Source organism: Neovison vison, chromosome 1 (genome assembly GCF_020171115.1).
Source record: "Neovison vison isolate M4711 chromosome 1, ASM_NN_V1, whole genome shotgun sequence".
NCBI classification, from domain to species: Eukaryota; Metazoa; Chordata; class Mammalia; order Carnivora; family Mustelidae; genus Neogale; species Neogale vison.
Genome location: NC_058091.1, coordinates 104,441,679 through 104,464,115, shown reverse-complemented (window position 1 = coordinate 104,464,115; position 22,437 = coordinate 104,441,679). Strand labels below are relative to the sequence as shown.

Genomic DNA, 22,437 nt, shown 5'->3' with positions numbered 1-22,437 from the left:
ATTCAAAATTAGATCTGTGCTTAATGAAGACTGGAAAAAGCACTATAATATAAAATTACAGATTTAGGGTTTAGAAAATTATATTTATGTTATAAAAATAATCCACAGAATATATTCAGCCTAGAAAATATTTAGTATCAACTATCCTTACCTGTGGGCATTAAAAATGTTCTCTTCCATATTTATTTGCAACATGTAGGTTCTTCATTACTATAAATGCAGTGGTGTATATATTTTGAGTATCTCATTAAATGACCTTATCTTTTAATATTTAATAATCCACATACTGTAGTTAATAAGTTAACTGACATCTTCAGTGATACAAATTTACATTAACAGTATGTTTAGAAAATTTTTATCACTGCATTATTTTACTAATCTTATGCAATCTTTGTGCTAATATTCTATTATCACAAATATGTGTGGATGACATTCAGATTTACTCTCCCAACCCAGATAACCCTTAATGTCACTTTGACATTTTAAACCTTAGGTAATTGAAATCAACTACAAGGGGTGCCAGGATGGTTCAGCTGGTTAAGTGTCTACCTTCAGCTCAGGTCATGATCCTGGGGTCCTGGGATAGAGTCCTGCATCTGGCTCAAGTCTGAATTACCTCACCCCCTGCCACTTCCCCACACTGAGCATGCTCTCTCTCTCAAATAAATAAAATCTTTTTTAAAAAGACCAAATACAAATTCTCTACCTCTAAGCCTTTTATTTCCCGCTAATTTCTTCTTTTATCTGGTTAATGTTCTACTTCTAGTCATCTCTACAGTTAAAAATGTCTTTTGTCCCTACCTTTCCCAATCATATCATTCACTTACCAGTAGAAGACTCCTAAATTTTTTTGTGATTGCCCGTATTCTCTCTCTCCTAACCCACCACACACCTGCACACACAGATTTTCATTGTTGCTGCAGTTTATCTGAACCAACCACATTGTTCTGGTCTCCTGCCCAAGATATGGCTTGTGTCTGTCCACTCCATGACTCTTTCATATTGTCCTATTAAGTGAACTGTCAAAAAAATTGCCATTCATTGTCAATCATTGGCAATATGCCATTCATTTTCTTAAAAAATATCAATTACTACCCTTTCTGGTAATCAATAATAGGTTTCATGTTTAATCCGTATCTAACCATTTTTAAGTAAGAGAACAGTAAGTACTACAGTTTAATCAGATTATAAGTTCTGTTGAACAAAATAAGCTCTCCCAGCATTAACGTTAATACATTTATCAAAGCTCTCAGCTTTGTAATCTTAAGAACTTGGTTTTGTCAACACTTTGTATATTCATTGATACCAAATTGGGATTATACACATAAGGATTTTGACAGGGAAAATGTTCTTGTAACAAAAATAAATAAATAAATAAATAAATAATGGAGCAAAGGAGGACTGGGAAGCCCTCACATCACAATATCTGACCTAAAGGAAAGAGAAGTGGAAAGGCCTAGTCTGTTCTAGTGCAATGACATTAAAAGCAAGTTCAGGGGAGCCTGGGTGACTCAGTCAGTTGTGTGTCCAACTCTTGGCTTCTGCTCAGGTCATGATCTTGGGGTTGTGAGATTGAGCCCTGTGTCAAGCTCCATGTTTGGTGGGGAGTCTGCTTGAGATTCTCTCCCCTCCTCCAGTTTTTTTCCTCCCCCATCTAAATAAATAAATTAATTAATTAAAAAAAAAAAAGCACACACACAGCAAGTTCAGTAAGGCAGTCAGAGAATCCTTGAGGCACAGACCGAGGCGTCCCGTGACTCCCCGGAATGGCCCTCTTTTAGCATTTTGAGTATCTGGTCATTGACTAGGAGTTGCTCTTAGGGAGCATGGCCTTGAGAGCAAGATTTCAGAACAGAGCAACGGGGATTCCTAGTCAATTACATCTGTAGGTAGAGGCCTGTTCTTTTGACCACCATAACCCTGGAAGATGGTCATTTCTTTAAACAGAATATGCAGCTAGGCTCATAGAAAACTTGATTGTATATCAACAGTAGCTGTTTTGCTTACACGAAGAATTAACCCACAGTGTCAGATATTCATGTCAGTAAGATGAAGATTTTCTCCCTGTTGGCAGGTTTCTGTCTAGACACTGAATTCCAATCTGCAGAAGGATCAGCGAGCACCGACTCTGAATAAAGTATTTTAAGTAGACATACTAGTGACACTAGGGTATGACATTAGCTATATTTACCGCCACATGAGGGCTATACCTACCCCAAGAAACATGTAGCTCACACCTGGGCCTACACACCCTCCTTCGGACAGGAAAGGAGAAAGGCTGCTGAAGTAAGCCTCTCTGACTGGTCTCTCGTGTTCCACGCTGGTCAGCCCCCTCTAGATTTGTTAGTTTTTACATAAAGCAAACCACCAGAATGCTGGCTTAATGCACCCCTTTATTATTCCCATTCTGGGAGTAAGAAGGTGAATTGTTTTTTCAGTCTTCATCCACTTGACTCATGTTGGATGGTTTAGGATGACCTCACTCTCATGTTTGGGAACTCAGATGGGATGGTAAGAGGGAAGGGGTGGCTGGAGCCTCTCTCCACATGGTCTCTCTTTATCCAGAAAGCCAGCATGGGCTTCTTTACCTGGAGGCATATGTCTCAGTGACAAGAAAGGGCAAGTTCCAGAGTATGGAAGCACCTTTCAAGTCTTTGCTTTTGTCACCTGTCTTATTGTCCAATTGGCTAAGACAAATCATATGAATAATTCCAGAGTCAGTGTAATGGGATCTCTCTAAGGTATAGATGCAGGGAGGTCTGATCAAATTGGGAATTATTCTTTCATATTGTCTGATTAATATGTTTGTCCTCCCTGTCCCTTATTTCCTCCCCAGCCTCCTCCTCCCCCTCTTCTTTATGCGTATCTGATACATAAGACTACATCTACATTATTACATTTTCTGATTCTAGCATAAAAGTAGAATTTACATATATTGAATTCATCTCCAATTTCTTAGTTTTTCAATTTCAGGGTTGCCAACAATGAAAATCTATCTTGTTTTACAGTTAATAAAGACCCTGAGAGTTCATGGATTTTCTTCAGATAAGAAAACAAAATGATTCCCCTTACCAATTAGGAATATTACATCAGGAAGTTACAGAATTAGTATTTCATTTTATTTTTTTTTAAAGATTTATTTTATTTATTTATTTGACAGACAGAGATCAGAAGTTGGCGAGAGGCAGGCAGAGAGAGAGGAGGAAGCAGGCTTCCCACAGAGCAGAGAGCCTGATGCGGAGCTCGATCCCAGGACTCTGGGATCATGACCTGAGCCGAAGGCAGTGGCTTAATCCACTGAGCCACCCAGGCGCCCCTAGTATTTCATTTTAATGGTGGCTGGCCAGTTCACTCAGAAGTAGCAATTCGTCCCATTCCCTGATCCTAAGGAAATAATAGACATGTTTATTCTTCAGTTTGGTGGTTGCTTGAATGTGAAAATTAAGAAGTAGAAGTGGAATATATATATTACAGTGGAAACTGTAATTTTCTACTGTATAGCTCTCTGTCAGCCAAGTGTGCTGAGCCCATTACGAGATGCTGAAGAAAATGAACATGAAAGCAACATGTTAAAAATAAGAAGATAAATACTTTGGAGTGACTAATACTTCTGCTTGTAATCAAGGCAATTTTTGGAGCATGACGTAAAGCTGTGCATTAGAAATCCTTGTAGGCTGAATGCATCCCTGCCTTTTTCTGAACAGCGGTGGGTGGGTAAGGATACAAAGTATTTGGTTAATATTACTGTAACACATACATGCTGAGCTAAACCGACAACATTGATAAGAGGATATATTTGTGTTTTGGGGCGCACAACTGGGCTTCAAACATCATTTCTGTCAGTCTTCCCTTTACAGATATTTCTAGTGTCCACTTCTAGGCCCTTCTTCAGCACTAGCAAATCCACTACCATGATTTCACTTAAACATATATTTAGAAAAAGAATTTAATCAGTGGCCATTTGGTAAAAATAACCAATTATTCAATTTTGTACTATTCAAGCAGGGGTGTGTATGGGGGTGTGGGGGTGTGTGTTAATAAAAGGAGAGACAGGTAAGACTGATACTTGTTTTTTAAAGAGTATTCATTGTTAGTGACATCAGTCATTTCTTTGGGCCCATTAAAATGATGGACATATTTCCACACTGATGAAAGATAAAGTCCCTTTGACTTTGACTGAATCTCTGGTTATTGCTGTGAAATTTGCCTTTCGCTGTGGCTCTCTTTCCATCATTCCAATGCTAGAACGCCAGAAATCCCTTATTTTTAAGTATTGTCCGTCAGGTTGTTTGGTTGGATCACACAGCTTCTCAGTTGTATGAAACTTTGCTCTGTGGTTTGTCCTTCTTTATGATTTTAACACAGGGTCTGCTCCAGACCTTAAGACCACCCCTTTTTGGTTTATGCATGAGGAGGTGTTTGAGACTCATGCAGCCATTACAGTTTACACATACCATCCCAGGAGAGCTGTTTTTCAGTATTCCTTATGCTAATCACCACTTTGGTATATTCCACGATTTTGTTCTGTATTGCTGTCTTTCCTTTTCTGGCTAATACATCAAGTGATATCCCAGCACATTTCATCTGATTTCCTGCTGAGTACTTCCTTGATAAAAGAAGCAACTTCAATTTCTCTATATAAAAATAGGAATTTAAAGTATATACACTTTCTACATCACTTTAGATTTTCATATATAAGACTCCAGAAAATGGATGAAAAATGTCCTTTTGTATTGTTTTTTTCAGCTCTAAGAACCCCCCCATTCCCCATTTTAACTCATCAGGTCCTGTTTTTTTGTTTTTGTTTCTCTAGGACTACAATGATGAGATTCGTCAGGAACAGCTACGTGAATTATCTTACTTAAATGGCTCAGAGGACTCTGGTCGTGGCAGAGGCATTAGAGGCAGAGGGATCAGAATAGCTCCCACAACCCCTTCAAGGTACATTAGCTCTTACTTGAAATAAATTAACAGCAAACATGGATGGCAAGCCTTTGCCGACCTGCCCAGTGCCATGGTCACAGGTAGGAATAAACAACAGTGGCCACCACGATAAAAACCATGACAGTGGATGCTTATATAATGCATAAGCACTTTCATAAATTAACTCACCAAGCCTTCCATACCAGGCTTAAGTATCATTCACAGGTGACAGATTGAGGTACAGAAAGGTGTAAAGAATTTGCCCAAAGTTTCATAAGCGGTCTGACTCTAGAATTCACAGGTAGGGCTCTTAACAACTATCCCAAGAAAATAAGAGGCAAAAACCTGAGACTTTCTTCTTTGTGGTTCTGTGCTCAGGATTAGAGCATGCAGATGATATAATTCTTTGCCTTTTTTGAACCAGGATGATCTTGCATGAAGAGAAAGTTAAAAATGTGTCTGTGCCTTAAGTGGCCCTTGAATTGATAGTCTTTCTGGATAGGTGTAGAGACAGGGATGAGGAGCTAGGAAGATAGATGTTTAGATAGTAGGGAGAAAATATCTGCGCCACTAGTCCAGAAAGCCAGAAAGGCATACTTCTTGTATGGCTGATGATAAGAGTATTGAAAGTTCAGGTACATTTGACTTTGGAATGCCTTTGGTCAGCAGAGAGGATTTTATTTGATATTATTCACTTCACACACACACACACAAAAATTGGGATCTTTCTGCATCAGAATTTGTTTTGTATGATTCTGAATTAGTCCAGCTCTCAATAGAAAGCATTGGTTTGTGAAGAGGTAAAGCAAAAAATACTCATAGCCTTCACACACTGTGTAATTCAGTCATTCTCTCTACCCTGTTAGAGTTGGCCTTCAAATCTCTCAAGGATATAGATCTAGAATATTATTTTATACACTGCGTAGAAATCATCATTAGAGATTTTAGGATACTTTGCTGATTCAATTTATTTAATAAATTATGCCCCAAATATTGTCAGCCACCAGTGTCAAAAATCAGTTTTAACATTTAAATCATAAACATCTCCATTTTGCAGTTAATCAGAAAAAAAAATGATAAATATCCAAGTAAAATACCAAGGCATTGGCTATTTAAAAATAAAATGTGTCAATTCTGAAAATTACATTTAACTAAAGGAAAACTTCTTAAAATCTTCCAGAGATTATTACATTTTTATCCCTAAAGATGAAAATAAGTGCTCTCTAATGCTAATTAGCTAATTACTGCTAAAAATTAATGTGACATAACTTTTTTTATGGACATACTTTTATGGAATCAGTCTTTTATAAAATCTTGTACATTTCTAAGCTCATCATGATGGGCTGTGAAATGATATCATTACAGGTAATCTTAAATTGATTAAATCATGTGCCTTAAATAATGGAACTGTCACTTTTGTAATTCCCAAAATGCCAAATTTTATATGGTGTAACCTAATATATATTGAGTTTTATATAGTGTAACCTAATATATATTTAGAAAGTCTACAGATGGGGAACAAGTTTTTTCTATTCTATATTCCTTGAAATTAGGACCGTTTTTAAAAAAATGCATTAACTTACTTTTGAAATTATAAATTCATATTAATATATTTTATTTTGTTATTGATGCTCCTTAATGTATCATTATGTTTCAGAATTTCAGCAGACCATATAAGATTCAATTTCAGTACAGTTTCATTCTAAAATATTAATATTTGTGGTTTAATAAAGAATAGTGCATTGTGGTCTAGTTTTTTAAGTGTGCTAGAAAAAAAGTGTTTGAAAGTTTTGCTTTTTAAGAACACATATATCATACAAATCTGATACTACCTGATGTTGAAATTTAAACCTCACTTCAATGCTATATTGCTATCATCAATATATTAACGTTAATGAAAGTAAATGGACCAGAATTCTGTTGTCTTCTATTTCAAACCACATGATGGAAAGTATCTACAATTAAAAAAGAATAAGGAAACAGCTTTACAAAACAGAAGATCATATTGATTAGGAAGCTCTTGAAAACATGAGTTAATGGAAGCTAATTTGTATATGCTTAGGAAATTATGACTTTATTAAGTCATTCAATTACACATATATAATAATGGTGTTTGGGATATTTGAAAACTTCTATAATAATTTATTGGAAATATATTTAATTAAAGCAATTTTCATTTCAATAAATATAGGTATAAAAACTAATCTTCCAGTAATTGTGCATACCACAGAACAAAGCATTTTGTCTATATATTATAATAATTTATAGTACATAATTGAAGAATTAGGATATTTGACATCTCTGACACATATTATCACTATGTATTGATTGAGAGCAAACTGAGGAAAATAAAACATTAGGGGCAGATTTTGGAGGCTTTTGTTTACTATGATGAGAATTAATACATAGCACTAATGGAGTTTGTGAAAGACGGGGAGTAGTCATACTTGTTTCTAAGGAAGACTATTCAGTCTTCACTGTAAGTGAGAGAGAAGAATTAAAGCATTCAAAGAGAGACAAACAGAAAGACACTGACTGATGGCAAGGAAGCCAGTAAGAAGACGCGTCCATTATCCAAGACAGAAATGAACACTCCCTGGACTGTAGAGATATAGGACTAGCTTAGAGATTAGAATTTATAGGAATTAGTGCCCAATTAGATGTAGGAGAAGAAAAAATATTTGGCCCATGACAAGGATAACTCTCTGATGTCTAATTAGGGATGGCAAGCCTTTGCCATGAATGATATCATCCATGAATGATATCATCCACTAAGATTAGGTGGAGAACCAAGTTAAACAAAGAATAAAATTATTCCTATAATTAATTCAAGGTCTGTGGATTGCTCGTGTGACCTTAGCAGGTGACTTGTACCTTCTGTGTAACTTGGTACTCAACCTTTAAAGTATCTCAGGAATAGCTACATAACAACGTCATCAAGGTTTTAAAATTAGATAATACATATAATACATATAAGGTTCCCAAATTGATCTGCACACAAATCCCTGAAAGATTCCTGCCGTTTGAGATTGTGATTTAATTGGCCTGGGTTGTGGTCTGGAATTTAGAGTTTTTCACAGTCTTCGGGAGATTCTAAATATTTCATATGCCTCAGTTTAACTTTTTTTTTTTTAAGATTTTATTTGTTTATTTGACAGAGAGAAATCACAAGTAGACGGAGAGGCAGGTAGAGAGAGAGAGAGAGGGAAGCAGGCTCCCTGCTGAGCAGAGAGCCCGATCCCAGGGCCCTAAGATCATGACCTGAGCCGAAGGCAGCGGCTTAAACCACTGAGCCACCCAGACGCCCCCTTCGGGAGATTCTAATAGACCAGTGAAAGAACCTCCAATATGAGGCATATAATCCAGGATATGGCACGTGTTAGGAAGGAAACAGGTAATAGTCATCATTAGTGTTAGAGAATGCAAGAGTCCAAAGAAGGTGTTCTCCAGCTAGTTATCAATGCACAGTGACATATGTAATAAGTGCGGCGGAATGGGGACTGTTTGGGTTTGGAAACAGGTAGGTTACTGGTAATCTCAGTCAAGATAATTTTCAACAAAGTGGGTAGGCAATAACTAGATTGTATTGAAAGACTTTCAAGAAATCAGAAAAATGAAGGATACTGTAGTGTAGATTCATCCAGGAATGGTATCCTAAAATAGGTGATGTGAGACTTCAGCTGAATGGGAGAAGAGAGATGTGAGATTAAAATTCAAAGGAAAGGAAACAGCCTATAAGAGGTGTTGAGTCAGATTCCAGGAGACAGGTTTCTAGGGTTGTGTCTGGGATATAACTGAGGGAGGAATAGGGTGAGAAATTACGTTTGATGTGAGCATCATTTTCTTTTTATTTTACTTTTATTTTTATTTATTTATTTATTTTTTAGAATGAGAGCTTGAGTGGGGAGAGGGGCAGAAGGAGAATGGTGAGAGAGAATCTCAAGAACACCCCCTGCTGAGCACAAAGCCCCACATGGGACTCAATTTTATGACCCTGAGATCATGATCTGAGCCAAAATTATGAGTCTACGCTCAACTGACTGAGCCACCCGGGGGCCCTGAGCATCCTATAATTTTAAAGCAGGAAGAATTGTTACAGATTCAGAGATTCGATTTTACCCATTAGGGGGAAAAAAAAAATCCACCTTAAGCCTAGGGAGTTAGTTATACGACTTACTTACCTCTGATTATTCAGTGGGATAGACAGCACTTGTGAATGTAGTATAGATATAATTTACTACCCACACCTGGGCACTTCTGAGAGTGTTAAAATGCTCAGCTGAATGGGAAGCTAGGACAACAGTTGTAAATCAGAACTGTTCTAGGCAAACCTGGACATATGCTCACCCTACTTAGGAGGAAACAGAGAGATGCTTGGAGGCCCAGTGAAGGTAAAATTGGTCTTTACATCCTTTTTCATAGATGTGTTTTATATTATCATGGTAATATAGTATAGTGTATTCTGAGCTATTGTTGTATTTGAAATGGGCACTGGGCCTTCTGGGTCCTTTGTATTTCACCTTCCCCAACCCAGGAGAACATTCTCTGTACATTAGACTTACAATAAATTGTTTGATAATTTTTCTATTCATCAGCTCTATAATCTATTTAAAACTTTTAAGGACTCTACCAGCATTCTTACCGTCCGCTCACAAAAGCTCATTTTCCGCAAGCAAGAAGGAGCCAGCTGACTGCTATTCATAGCTGAATGCAAAACCTCCATCTCCCGTCCGTGGGCACAGCCAAACAGTGTGATTGTTGACATCCCCAGGATCATCATTTTCCCCAAAGCTTTAGTGTTCCCGCTGAAAGCAGTGCTTTCTGGAGGCCAGCCTTTCAGACATAATAAAAAGTGAAATAACCACGCTTTTGCCCAAAGACTTCAAACACTCAACCTTTCCAAAGGCCTTGGAAAACCATAAAAGTTGGCTGCAACCATTTGATCTTAGGCTTTTAATACAAGTTACTTGTGTGTCAAGCACCGTAGTCAGAGCATTCAGTCTACTCTTTTATCGCAGAACCCTGACGTATTTCACTAACACCGTAGTTACCATAGGCAAACAAATTATATTAGTGACTGTACCAGTTCAGGGGGTCGTATGCCTGATGACAAATCAGTGACAGTGAGTTGTGGTTTTAACGACCTCAAGCTTCAGCTACTAGAATAAGCAGAATGATATCACTGTGCTTCAAGTTCCACATTTTATTAAAGTGTGAAAGTGCAGACAGATTTTTTTTTCCTTTGTAAATACAACATTGCACCTCACTGTCAATTACCTCCAGAGTGGAGGAGACATTGACATTCAGCAGTTCAGTTTCGTGGATGGTCCAGCGGCTCATGCAGGTTTCCCCTGCTATCCAGCATGCCTGTGAGACCTTTCATAAGCTGAAATGGCATAAAGCAAAGAAGCAATTACCATTAATTTATATGGAAATTTTTTGAGGGTTCCCAGACCCCTGAAAAATAACCTCTCAGGCTTTTCTGGTACCTTATGACACATCCTGGTAATGGATACACAAAATAAATGAAGATAAAGCACAGATGTTCACACAGTTCAAAGCTCTGAGGGCTTGGTATGGAGATGCTAAGTGTAGTTCTTGGGGAAGGAGCTCGGTGAGGACACTCTGGCTGCTTAGGGTACATGCTACCTCTATACTGACTTGCTACCAAAAAAAATGCTCAACACTATTTTTACTTTTCACCTTTTTTCATAAAAGTGGAAATCGTCTTCTGATTTCTTTCAGTTAGCGAAAACAGGTGCCAATGTACGTCTTTTGTAAAAGCAAACTTGGCATACGGTGAACTTTTAAAAAGCAGGAAATACTTTGTGTGTTAGCTGAAGCTCTGATTTGGGTCTGCTTGGAAAAACTGGAATAAAATGAGAGTGAGTTGGTTTGGGTTCATTTTTTTTCCATTTTATATTAAAGCATTTTGCATGAGTTCCATTATGAGAAGTTATAGCCAACATTTACAAAATTTATTCTACCGTAGAGATCAAAATACTTTATACCCTAAAGAAACTCAATTACACACACACACACACACACACACACACACCCGGGAGCACTCATGCGTACAGATAAATTTGGTTTTCTTCCTATCATATGGTGATAAGATGGGAATGCTATGTTTTAGTCTCTTTCTCTCATCCCTGATTTCTCATCTATACATGACCTGTTTCTCCTAGGGGTCGTGGGGGTGCCATTCCTCCCCCACCACCACCTGGACGAGGTGTACTCACCCCTCGAGGGACTACTGTGACTCGCGGAGCTCTTCCAGTGCCCCCTGTAGCAAGAGGTGTCCCAACCCCACGAGCCCGGGGGGCACCGACAGTGCCAGGATATAGGGCACCCCCTCCTCCAGCCCATGAAGCTTATGAAGAATATGTAAGTACCCTTGAGAAATCAGTGGGTGGGAAGAGTTCAGCTGGTTGGGTAATAGGTTAACCCTCAGAGACACTCAATACCATGAATGTAGCAGATGATCTTTGTCACAGAAAACAAAGGTCATTTGCAACAAAATTTAAGCAACGCATTTAAAGGAGAGCATTGTGAGAAAACTTTTATTTTCCAGGTGCCATGATTGTTGGTGCCAGTTAAACAGTTTGCATTTTAAGAGTCAAACTATCCTGAGGTTTTCTTATTCTTTAGAAGATCAGTTTCAAAATGGATATAATTATGAATATAATGTAAATTGTCATATACTCAGAAGTTTCTTCTAGGACATGTTAAAGATGAGCATGAAAATCACTCAGAAGCATTTGACAGATACAATATAATTGCATTATAAACTTTGGTAAGAATGTCAGATCACGCGACTGGTCTTTCATTTAAATATCCTTGCTCTCTCTGTCACCATATGAAATATATGGGATTGGCAGATGTGAAGAATTCAAAAAATATAGAATGAGCAGAAGCAATGAGGTGTCTATAGGCATTCTCCTCCCTTCCCAACCACTGGGTCACGATATACACCCTTTGACCTTTCATCCAGGTTGTTAATATTCCACTGGTCACATGTATTCTAGTCCTGGTGACTAGAATATTGTGAAAATTATAAAAAGGGACAGGTTCTTAATCACTTGTGTAACCATAGTAAATCTACTGTAAATGTTAAAGTTAATTGATGCAAGCCAGTCGTCATCTTATGAAATAGATTCATTTTACCTTTAAACTTTTGAGCAAGCTCATCCCTGGTCTGGGTGTTTATTTCATTGAACCATGCACAGACACGCTGTCTTCTTAAATGTCCTCTGTGAGTGGTTACTTATTAAACATAAACTCTTAAAAAATAATAAAAAAACCAACATAAACTCTTCAAGGACAGTTACCGTCACATGCTAGACACTCAAAACATATAAATGTTTAATGAACTGGTTAATAACAAAGTAAAATATATTCTAAAACAAAGTGAATATTATCGATAGGTGTCACTAAAAAATGTATTAGTGCTTGGAGTATGTTAGTATTTAGAAATAACGTTACTGCTTAATATGGAACATTGACTCTATTTGCAAGAGTGAGAAAAATTAAGTTTAGAAATCCATTTCTACTGGAAAAGAAGAAATACATTCATCTAAAGTATGTTTTATGTCAAAAAAAGTCTTTTATACGGTATCAGGTATCAATATTTAAAATCTTTCGACAATCTTAAAATTGCAAAATTGGAAACAAAATGTATTTCTATCCTGTGAACAAGACTACAAGACAGGAAACACAGAGCCTAGTCTTGATTCTGCCATCTCTTTCCTGAGATATATAATGTATGAAATACGAACTTGTTAAATGAGTGAACTAAAAATCCACAACAGGGATGATGAGGTTTTGGGGGTTTCTTTTTTTTTTTTTTTTTTTAAGTCTCCAAAAAACCTTCTACCTCTGCCATCTTTGTGTACATTGCTACTCTGGTGTGTTTTTATCTTCCAAAGAGAAGTTTAAATAGTCAGATCTTACTTCAAAAACTTAAAGAGAGAAAACTTTTTCAGTTAATTGTGGTCAACACTGTTATTAACCAGAAAATGTATAGGGCATGTGAAATTTACAGGACACTGTGAATGAGAATAAGATTGGCAAAACATTGTAGCTTTGGTATAGCTAAGAAAACGCTGTAGCCTTCCATGTGCACTCCAATTTATAGTCAGATAAATCACTGGAATGCAGACCCAGTAAGAGTAAGCTACAGAAGCATAAAGAGTCTATAGCAACATGAGTGAGAAAGTTTATATTCTCAATGGAAATCTAGGAGGAGGGTAGTTCTTAGAGTAAGGAAAGGAAACTACGTAAAGTCATATAATCTGAATTTTTTACTTAGATATTTGGAAAGTATCCAGTCCCTTTTATTCATTCACCCAATCATTTGCTGAGCCTCGTTCTTATTGTAGGCACTGTCCTGAAAGTCGTGGAGATGTAGCTGTGAACAAAACAGACCAAACAGCTGCTTCCTTAAAGTACACATTTTAGTGGGAGGAGAGCAAACACATATCACTGAGTGAACCAAGTAATGCCAGGTAGACATAAATGCTCCGGGGTTAAGTGGGAGGCCACCACTGTACCATGGGCTGTCGGGGAAGGTCTCTGTGCTGGCAAGACTTGAACAAATGCATCACGAAGCAAAGGTCCAGTCTCAGGGGCTGCCTCCACAAAAGGCATCACTGGTAAAGGAAACAAGGAGCACAGATACCCTGAAATGGAACCTTCTTGGAATATTTGGGGAATAGCAAGGACGATATTACAGCTGGAACAGGATGTGTGAGGCAGAGGTGGTAGATGAGATAAGGTCAGGGGATGGACAGGACTTTTGGGCAGGAGAGTGACATGATCAGATTTATGTTTTAAGAGGTTTATTCTGCTGACATCTGGAGAACAGAATATGGGGTGGGCACAGAGTAGAAACAGAGATGGGCAAGTGACTTAATGCAGTCATTCCCCATGGACAGAATAATGGCTTGGAGGGGATGAGAAGAGATCAGAGTCTGAGAGCACTGGGAAAATGATCCGTTAGGATTTGATGATGGGTTAGATGTAAAACTTGCAAAAAAAGAAATGAAATGAAATCTTTGTGAAGTTTCTGTGAAGAGCAGGTTACACTGAACCTTGAACTGAACAAGTGGGTTAAATCGAGGGGTCCTTTATTGAAATGAGGAGTGCCGGAGAGGGAAGGGGAAAATCTAGCCTGAGGGAAAGTCAGTTGCGTCGCTGGAGGGAAGGGACCTGACTTGAGAGACACTGAGCTGCATCCCGAGGTTTGCATTCTCGCCCCGTCACTTGCTCTGTCATTTGTAAATACTCGGAGGCTTGGATTTCCCTTTCTACTGGAAAGGGGAAATGTGTTCATCTAACGTATGTTTTATACAGTATCAGGTATCAGTATTTAAAATCTTTAGACAGTCTTAAAATTGCAAAACGAAAAACAATAAATATACTCTTCCCCCATAAACAACCCTCAGGTCAGGAAACCCAGAGCCTAGTCTTCTGCCATCTCTTTCCTGAAACCTAGTAGGTGTGACTTAAGTACCTATTGAATGAATGAATTAAAAGTTCACAACAGTGTGTGTGTGGGGGAAGGGGTGGATCATATGAATAGAGAGTCATGAAATCCAGTAATAGCAATGCCATCAGGCCTGAAGAAAGGTCTAGAACAAAGAACCAGAAAATTGCCAAGAATCCTTATATCTCATGTCTGTTCTCTGCATATATGTTTCTTCTTTCAATTTAAATTCAATTAGCCAACATATAGTACACCATTAGTTCCAATGTCGTGTTCAATGATTGATCAGTTGTGTGTAACACCCAGTGCTTGTCACATCACGTGCATCTGATTTTATTCACTTAATCTACATACTGGATTTGTTGCCGTTCTGATCAATGTTTGTCCGCCCTAGGGCTGCCATAGTCGTGACCAGTCCTTGTCACCTACAGATACTGACTGGTTTGTCCGTCTCTCAGTCCTAGTCTAGATCCCTAGCGAAGGAATGATGTTTACCCAGGCTTGTCAGGTGTCCAAAACTAGTCAGTCAGCTATGACTACAGAACAGTTTCTGGAAATTAAGTCTGGGATCTACTACTTCCCAGCCTCCAGTGGCAAGAATAGGGTAAAGGTCAAGTTCACACAATATAAACATGTTTACTGGGAGCCCAACTCCAGGGAGAATAAGAGGAGATTCTTTCTCTAGTTTCCGGAGAAAGAGAAAGTATTATGAACTTGGCAGATATCCTGAAATAGATCTCCAATATCTTAGTCTTGGTAATAGGAAAAGGTAGATAACTTTTCTTCAAAAACCCCTTTATGCCATGTTTCATTAAAACCTGTCATATGTCATATTTTAATTATTTCCCTATAAACAGTGAGTATGTACAGAGTTTAATGCATGGCTGATAAGCTGCTGACAGCAATCTTTAAGGTCTCAGTGCCAAGCTCAGGTTAACACTCAAGAGCTGCTTCTCTCTGCTCTAATTTTAAACTATTGATTCCTCTGTAAGGGGTAAGAAAAACAAAAGTTTAAGTGTCTCAGTAACAAAATAATAGCACCATGCTGAGTTGATGGTAAAAATCTCAAAGGAGTTCTTAACTTTCAGATAAAATTTCTTAGAAAAGGTTCCCTTTATTATAAATGACACTGGGAGCCAATTCTCTTTTCAGACTTTTCTTTCTCCCCTGCTGGGTCCCAGCATTAAATTTCTGACCACACAGAATGTATATATGTAATCAAATCCACTCCTTGCAGCTTGCCTGACAAGCAACAGCTTACAGTAAATGAGATTGCTGTTTAAAGCCACCATTAGTGTTAGTGGAGTCTTAAAAAATGTGAATTTGTGTCTCATGGTTGCACATCCTAATCCAGACTTTAAATATTTTAAAGTTTCTTTTCACTGACTTCCTACTAAGAGGTACATTTAAATTTTACAGATCCGTCATTGTGATTAAAGTACATGTCGGGAATTGAAGAGTAGAGTTCAGAAAATCTCCTACATGACAAAATATGAAGCTGATCAGCTCTCTCAGTGGATAATACGTTAAGAGAGGGTAAACCGAAACATGAATTTTTGAGTACCTACCAGGTTCCAGGCACTATATTAATTCACTTAATCTCTTAATAAGTGACGACCAGTTGTTCATGAGCTATTTTAGTAGATGAGGAAAGTAAAGTTTGATATTGAGACTTGCGTGCCGTTTCCGGTCTCCAGATCTCTGGATCTCTGTCATCATAAGCTTGCCTCACAGAGAACTCACATGCAGGAATACAAACCATTTGTGCTCCATACCTCCCATCCAGACCAAACATGACATCTAGTAAGTGTTTGAATCTCCTCAGCCATATTTAGGACATCCCCCATCCCTACAGGACTATCTCTGACTATGGAAAACTCAGTATCTTCAGAAATACTGGTGCTGGAAATATAAAAGCTGTGGTTAAAAAGACCTCTACTCTGAAAAGCATGCCATCTAGTGGGAGAAAGAGTAAGTCTAACGATTAACATGTCATAAGTGATTGCTATATAGGACTCTTAGATTACCTTGCACTGCAAGTAATTTTTGCTCTTCTCTCACAAGATTTAATTAAACATCCTAAAGGAAGAAAGTATTTCTTAAATTTATTTTATGTTTGCAGTTCTAATAGTAAAGTGTTTAGTGATAGCAATTGAATTGAACCTTCTTATAATATTGTTGGAAAGATGTTATAGCTGTGCACACTTACGTACATATACATGTTTTATATAAATACTAAATGAATAGCATATATTAAGTGTCAAAGAGAGACCACACCTGCTTCCAGTAGAGGGAGTTATCACCATGGCATTGGATGTTTTAGAAAACTTCTAACACAGCAAGGAAGATGGCAAGAGCAGACCAAGATGAGCAAGTATAGCTTTGACAAGTAGAGAGAAGAGGTAGGAAGCTCCATGCAGAAAAGAATAAGAAGGGGGAAGGCTAGAAGAGGGACCTTTCAAAGGAAGTCTGAAGAATCCAAGAGAATGGTTTGGGGAAATAGAATTCATTTAAGATAGCCATGGACATAATATAGGCTGACCTCAAAGGCTGAGGGTCTAGAGTTACCCACTGTAATTAAAGGCTACCTAAAGATTTATGAGGAGAAGATAAAGATTTGGGCGAGTTTTGTAATTCTCAATTGTTCCTAATTCTCAGTTTTCTAATTCTCAATTATTATGGTGGGTTGGAGAACAGTTAAGGAAGAGGAGATATTTAGGCAATCAACAACAATGAGGCTTAATGAGATGTGACCTTGACTTATGTAAGTGTAAGAATGGGATTGGAAGTATCCAGACCAAACACTGAAAATGGAAACAGTAGGGTTTAAGACAAGAACCATTAGAGACTATGGACTCTAAAAAACAATCTGAGAGGGGGGACAAGATGGCGGGGTACTAGGAAGAGGCGTCTTTTCAGCTGGTACCCCAAAGTGAGCTGATTACCTACCAAAGAACTCTGATCACCCATGAAATCAGCCTGAGATCAGAATTATACACGTCTGGATCTCTACAGGGGCAGAAGACGCCAGTGAGCAGGTAAAGCGGAATGGGAACAGTGGACTGAGATCGGAAGATAAACAAAAGGGGGAGGGAGCCACCAGAGGCGACCGGTGGGAAAGTAATACCCCGATACGAGCGAGAGTGCCCTGCGTCTGGGGACCAGCATTAACTCGGAGACTGGTTGAAAGCACTCCAAAAGAGCAAAGGATCGCGGGGGCAAACTGTGGGAATCGGGGCGGCTAGGGACAGGGGCTTGAGTCCCCGGTCCCAGACGGCCTCCCCGGCGCGGAGGCAGAGAGAGTGCGGCGGAGAAACCGGCTCCTGGTCCCTAAGCCGCCAGCGTGCCCCAGAGCGCGGGGTTCCGGCTCCTGTGAGGGGATGGGAGCCGGTCTGCAGAACGCGCGCTAGCCCTACCACAAAGCTTGAGATGCGCGTGCACGTCGCTCCAGCTCTCCTGGGTTTCTAAGGCCCTGGGGCGCTTCTAGACCCGGGCCATTGTTTCAAAGTCTAAGCCTCGCGCCCGCGAAACTCTTCCCCGGACAGAGGCGCGCAAAAGCCCAGCCTGCGGCTTACGGACCAGCGCCCCGTTCTCAGTGCCCCAGACGCGCGCCCGACCCACAGCCGCCTCTGAAAAGAGGTGCGCGCAAGCCGGGCACTCCCAGCCCCGGCCAGCGGCAAAATCTCAGTGTGCGATCGCTGCTTGGAACCTCTCTGGCGGTCAGGAGCTCCCAGACAGCCGCCACTGCCTTGGCTTTGGGGACGAGCAAAAGATCCTGCGCCCCCAGGGTCTTTAACTTGGAACCTGCACTGCCAGCATCCAAGGGGGAATTTATTCAGCTTCTGCACCCAGACTGAGGCTTCTGAGACGGAGATCAGGAAGTGTTCCAGGGTGCACCTTGACTGCACCAGAGTTGATACATCCAGCTACATCTGTTCAGTCTTCTCCCACCAAAATGACTAGGAGGAGGAATGCCCAACAGAAGAAAAATACAGAGGATGGACCTTCCGCAACAGAGCTAACGGCTATCAACATAGACAATATGTCGGAAAGAGAATTCAGGCTAACAATTATCCAGGCAATAGCTAGGTTGGAGAAAGCCATGGATGACCAAACAGAATTGATTAGAGCCGAACTGAAAGCGACCAGACAGGATGTTCACAATGTTAGGGCGGAGCTTAAAGCTACCAGGGAGGAGGTCCACAATGCTCTCAATGAGTTCCAATCCAATCTAAACTCTCTCAAAGCTAGGGTAACTGAGACAGAAGATAGAATTAGTGATCTGGAAGACAAACAGATAGAGAGAAAGGATCAGGAGGAAGCCTGGAACAAACAGCTTAGATCCCACGAAAGCAGAATTAGGGAAATAAGTGATGCCATGAAGCGTTCCAACGTCAGAATTATTGGAATTCCTGAAGGGGAGGAGAAAGAAAGAAGTCTAGAAGATGTCGTGGAACAAGTCCTTCATGAAAACTTTCCGAATCTCGCGAATGAAACCAGCGTTCATGTACTAGAGGCTGAACGGTCTCCACCCAAGATTATACACTCCAAAAAAACATCACGACACCTGATAGTCAAATTGAGAAATTATAATTGTAGGTATAATCTCTTGAAAGCTGCCAGGGCAAAGAGGCTCCTTACTTACAGAGGGAAGCCCATCAGAATAACGTCAGACCTGTCCACAGAGACCTGGCAAGCCAGAAGAGGCTGGCAAGATATATTCAGGGCACTAAATGAGAAGAACATGCAGCCAAGAATACTTTATCCAGCAAGACTGACATTCAAAATGGATGGAGAGATAAAGAGTTTCCAAGACCGGCAAGACTTAAAAGACTATGCAACCACCAAGCCGATACTGCAGGAAATATTAAGGGGGGTTCTATAAAAGAGGAAAAATCCCAAGAATAGCATTGAACAGAAATATAGAGACAGTCTACAGAAAGAAAGACTTCAAAGGTAACTCGATGTCAATAAAAACGTATCTATCAATAATCACTCTCAATGTGAATGGCCTCAATGCACCCATAAAACGGCACAGGGTTGCAGATTGGATAAAACGACAGGACCCATCCATATGCTGTCTACAAGAGACCCATTTTGAACCTAAAGATACACGCAGACTGAAAGTGAAGGGGTGGAGAAGCATCTTTCATGCCAATGGGACTCAAAAGAAGGCTGGGGTAGCGATTCTCATATCAGATAAATTAGACTTCAAACTAAAGACTGTAGTCAGAGATACAGAAGGACACTACATAATCCTTAAAGGGACTATCCACCAAGATGATCTAACAATTGTAAATATCTATGCTCCCAATATGGGAGCAGCCAATTACTTAAGAAAACTGTTAATCAAGATAAAGAGTCATATTGATATGAATACACTAATCGTAGGTGATCTTAACACGCCTCTTTCAGAATTAGACAGATCATCGAAGCAGAAAATCAATAAAGAAACAAGAGCATTGAACGACACATTGGACCAGATGGACCTCATAGATATATACAGAACATTCCACCCTAAAACAGCAGAATACTCATTCTTCTCAAGTGCACACGGAACCTTCTCCAGAATAGACCACATACTGGGTCACAAATCAGGACTCAGCCGATACCAAAAGACTGAGATTATTCCCTGCATATTCTCAGATCACAATGCTTTGAAACTGGAGCTCAATCACAAGGAAAAGTTCCGAAGGAACTCAAACACCTGGAAGCTAAAGACCACCTTGCTTAAGAATGCTTGGATCAACCAGGAGATCAAAGAAGAACTGAAACAATTCATGGAAACCAATGAGAATGAAGACACTTCGGTCCAAAACCTATGGGATACAGCAAAGGCGGTCCTAAGGGGAAAATATATAGCCATCCAAGCCTTGCTCAAAAAAATTGAAAAATCCAGAACACACCAGCTGTCTCTACACCTTAAAGAACTGGAGGATCAACAACAAATCAAACCAACTCCACACATAAGAAGGGAAATCATCAAGATTAGAGCTGAGATCAATGAGGGAGAAACCAGAGATACAGTAGAACGTATCAATGAAACTAGAAGCTGGTTTTTTGAAAGAATCAATAAGATCGATAAGCCACTGGCTACACTAATCCAAAAGAAAAGAGAGAAATCCCAAATTCATAAAATTATGAATGAAAGGGGAGAGATCACAACTAACACCAAGGAAGTAGAAACAATCATCAGAAGTTACTACGAACAGTTATATGCCAATAAGCTTAGCAACCTTGATGAAATGGATGCATTCCTGGAAAAATATAAACTACCAAAATTGAACCAGGAAGAAATCGACAACCTGAATAGACCGATATCTAATAACGAGATTGAAGCAGTGATCAAAAATCTCCCAAAAAACAAGAGCCCAGGACCTGACGGATTCCCTGGGGAATTCTACCAAACCTTCCAAGAAGAAATAACACCTATTCTCCTGAAGCTGTTTCAAAAAATTGAAGCAGAAGGAAAACTTCCAGACTCTTTCTATGAAGCCAGCATTACCCTGATCCCCAAACCAGGCAAGGACCATACCAAAAAGGAGAATTTCAGACCAATATCACTGATGAATATGGATGCTAAGATTCTCAACAAGATCCTAGCCAACAGGATCCAACAACACATTAAAAAGATTATCCACCATGATCAGGTGGGATTCATCCCTGGGCTACAAGGATGGTTCAACATTCGTAAATCAATCAATGTGATACAACAAATTAATAGGAGAAGAGAGAAGAACCACATGGTCCTCTCAATTGATGCAGAAAAAGCATTTGACAAAATCCAACATCCGTTCCTGATTAAAACGCTTCAAAGTATAGGGATAGAGGGAACATTCCTGAACCTCATCACATCTATCTATGAAAGACCCACAGCAAATATCATCCTCAATGGGAAAAAGCTTGCAGCCTTCCCGTTGAGATCAGGAACAAGACAAGGATGCCCACTTTCACCACTCTTGTTCAACATAGTATTAGAAGTCCTAGCAACAGCAATCAGACAACAGAGAGAAATAAAAGGTATCCAAATTGGTAATGAAGAAGTCAAACTCTCTCTCTTCGCAGATGACATGATTCTTTATATGGAAAACCCAAAAGACTCCACCCCCAAACTACTAGAACTCATACAGCAATTCAGCAGCGTGGCAGGATACAAAGTCAATGTGCAGAAATCAGTGGCTTTCTTATACACTAACAAGGAAAATACAGAAAGGGAAATTAGAGAATCGATTCCATTTACTATAGCACCAAGAACCATAAGATACCTGGGAATAAACCTAACTAAAGAGGTAAAGGATCTATACTTGAGGAACTATAGAACACTCATGAAAGAAATTGAAGAAGACACAAAAAGATGGAAGACCATTCCATGCTCTTGGATCGGAAGAATAAACATTGTTAAAATGTCTATACTGCCTAGAGCAATCTATACTTTTAATGCCATTCCGATCAAAATTCCACCGGCATTCTTCAAAGAGCTGGAGCAAATAATCCAAAAATTTGTATGGAATCAGAAGAGACCCCGAATCGCTAAGGAAACGTTGAAAAACAAAAATAAAGCTGGCGGCATCACCTTACCTGATTTCAAGCTTTATTACAAAGCTGTGATCACCAAGACAGCATGGTACTGGCATAAAAACAGACACATAGACCAGTGGAACAGAGTAGAGAGCCCTGATATGGACCCTCCACTCTATGGTCAATTAATCTTCGACAAAACAGGAAAAAATATACAGTGGAAAAAAGACAGTCTCTTCAATAAATGGTGCTGGGAAAACTGGACAGCTATATGTAGAAGAATGAAACTCGACCATTCTCTTACACCGTACACAAAGATCAACTCAAAATGGATAAAAGACCTCAACGTGAGACAGGAATCTATCAGAATCTTAGAGGAGAACATAGGCAGTAATCTCTTCGATATCAGCCACAGCAACTTCTTTCAAGATACGTCTCCAAAGGCAAAGGAAACAAAAGCGAAAATAGACTTCTGGGACTTCATCAAAATCAAAAGCTTCTGCACAGCA

The 22,437-nt window shown here is 39.3% G+C and overlaps 1 protein-coding gene across 1 annotated transcript in view; it reads left to right on the top strand.

Annotated features, from left to right (window-relative positions):
- KHDRBS2 (KH RNA binding domain containing, signal transduction associated 2) overlaps window positions 1-22,437 on the top strand; it is a 574,896-nt gene that overhangs the window by 375,188 nt on the left and 177,271 nt on the right. The window contains exons 5-6 of the mRNA XM_044253624.1: window positions 4,814-4,941; window positions 11,112-11,310. Coding sequence (XP_044109559.1) covers window positions 4,814-4,941; window positions 11,112-11,310 — 327 coding nt within the window. The remainder of the gene's footprint in view (window positions 1-4,813; window positions 4,942-11,111; window positions 11,311-22,437) is intronic.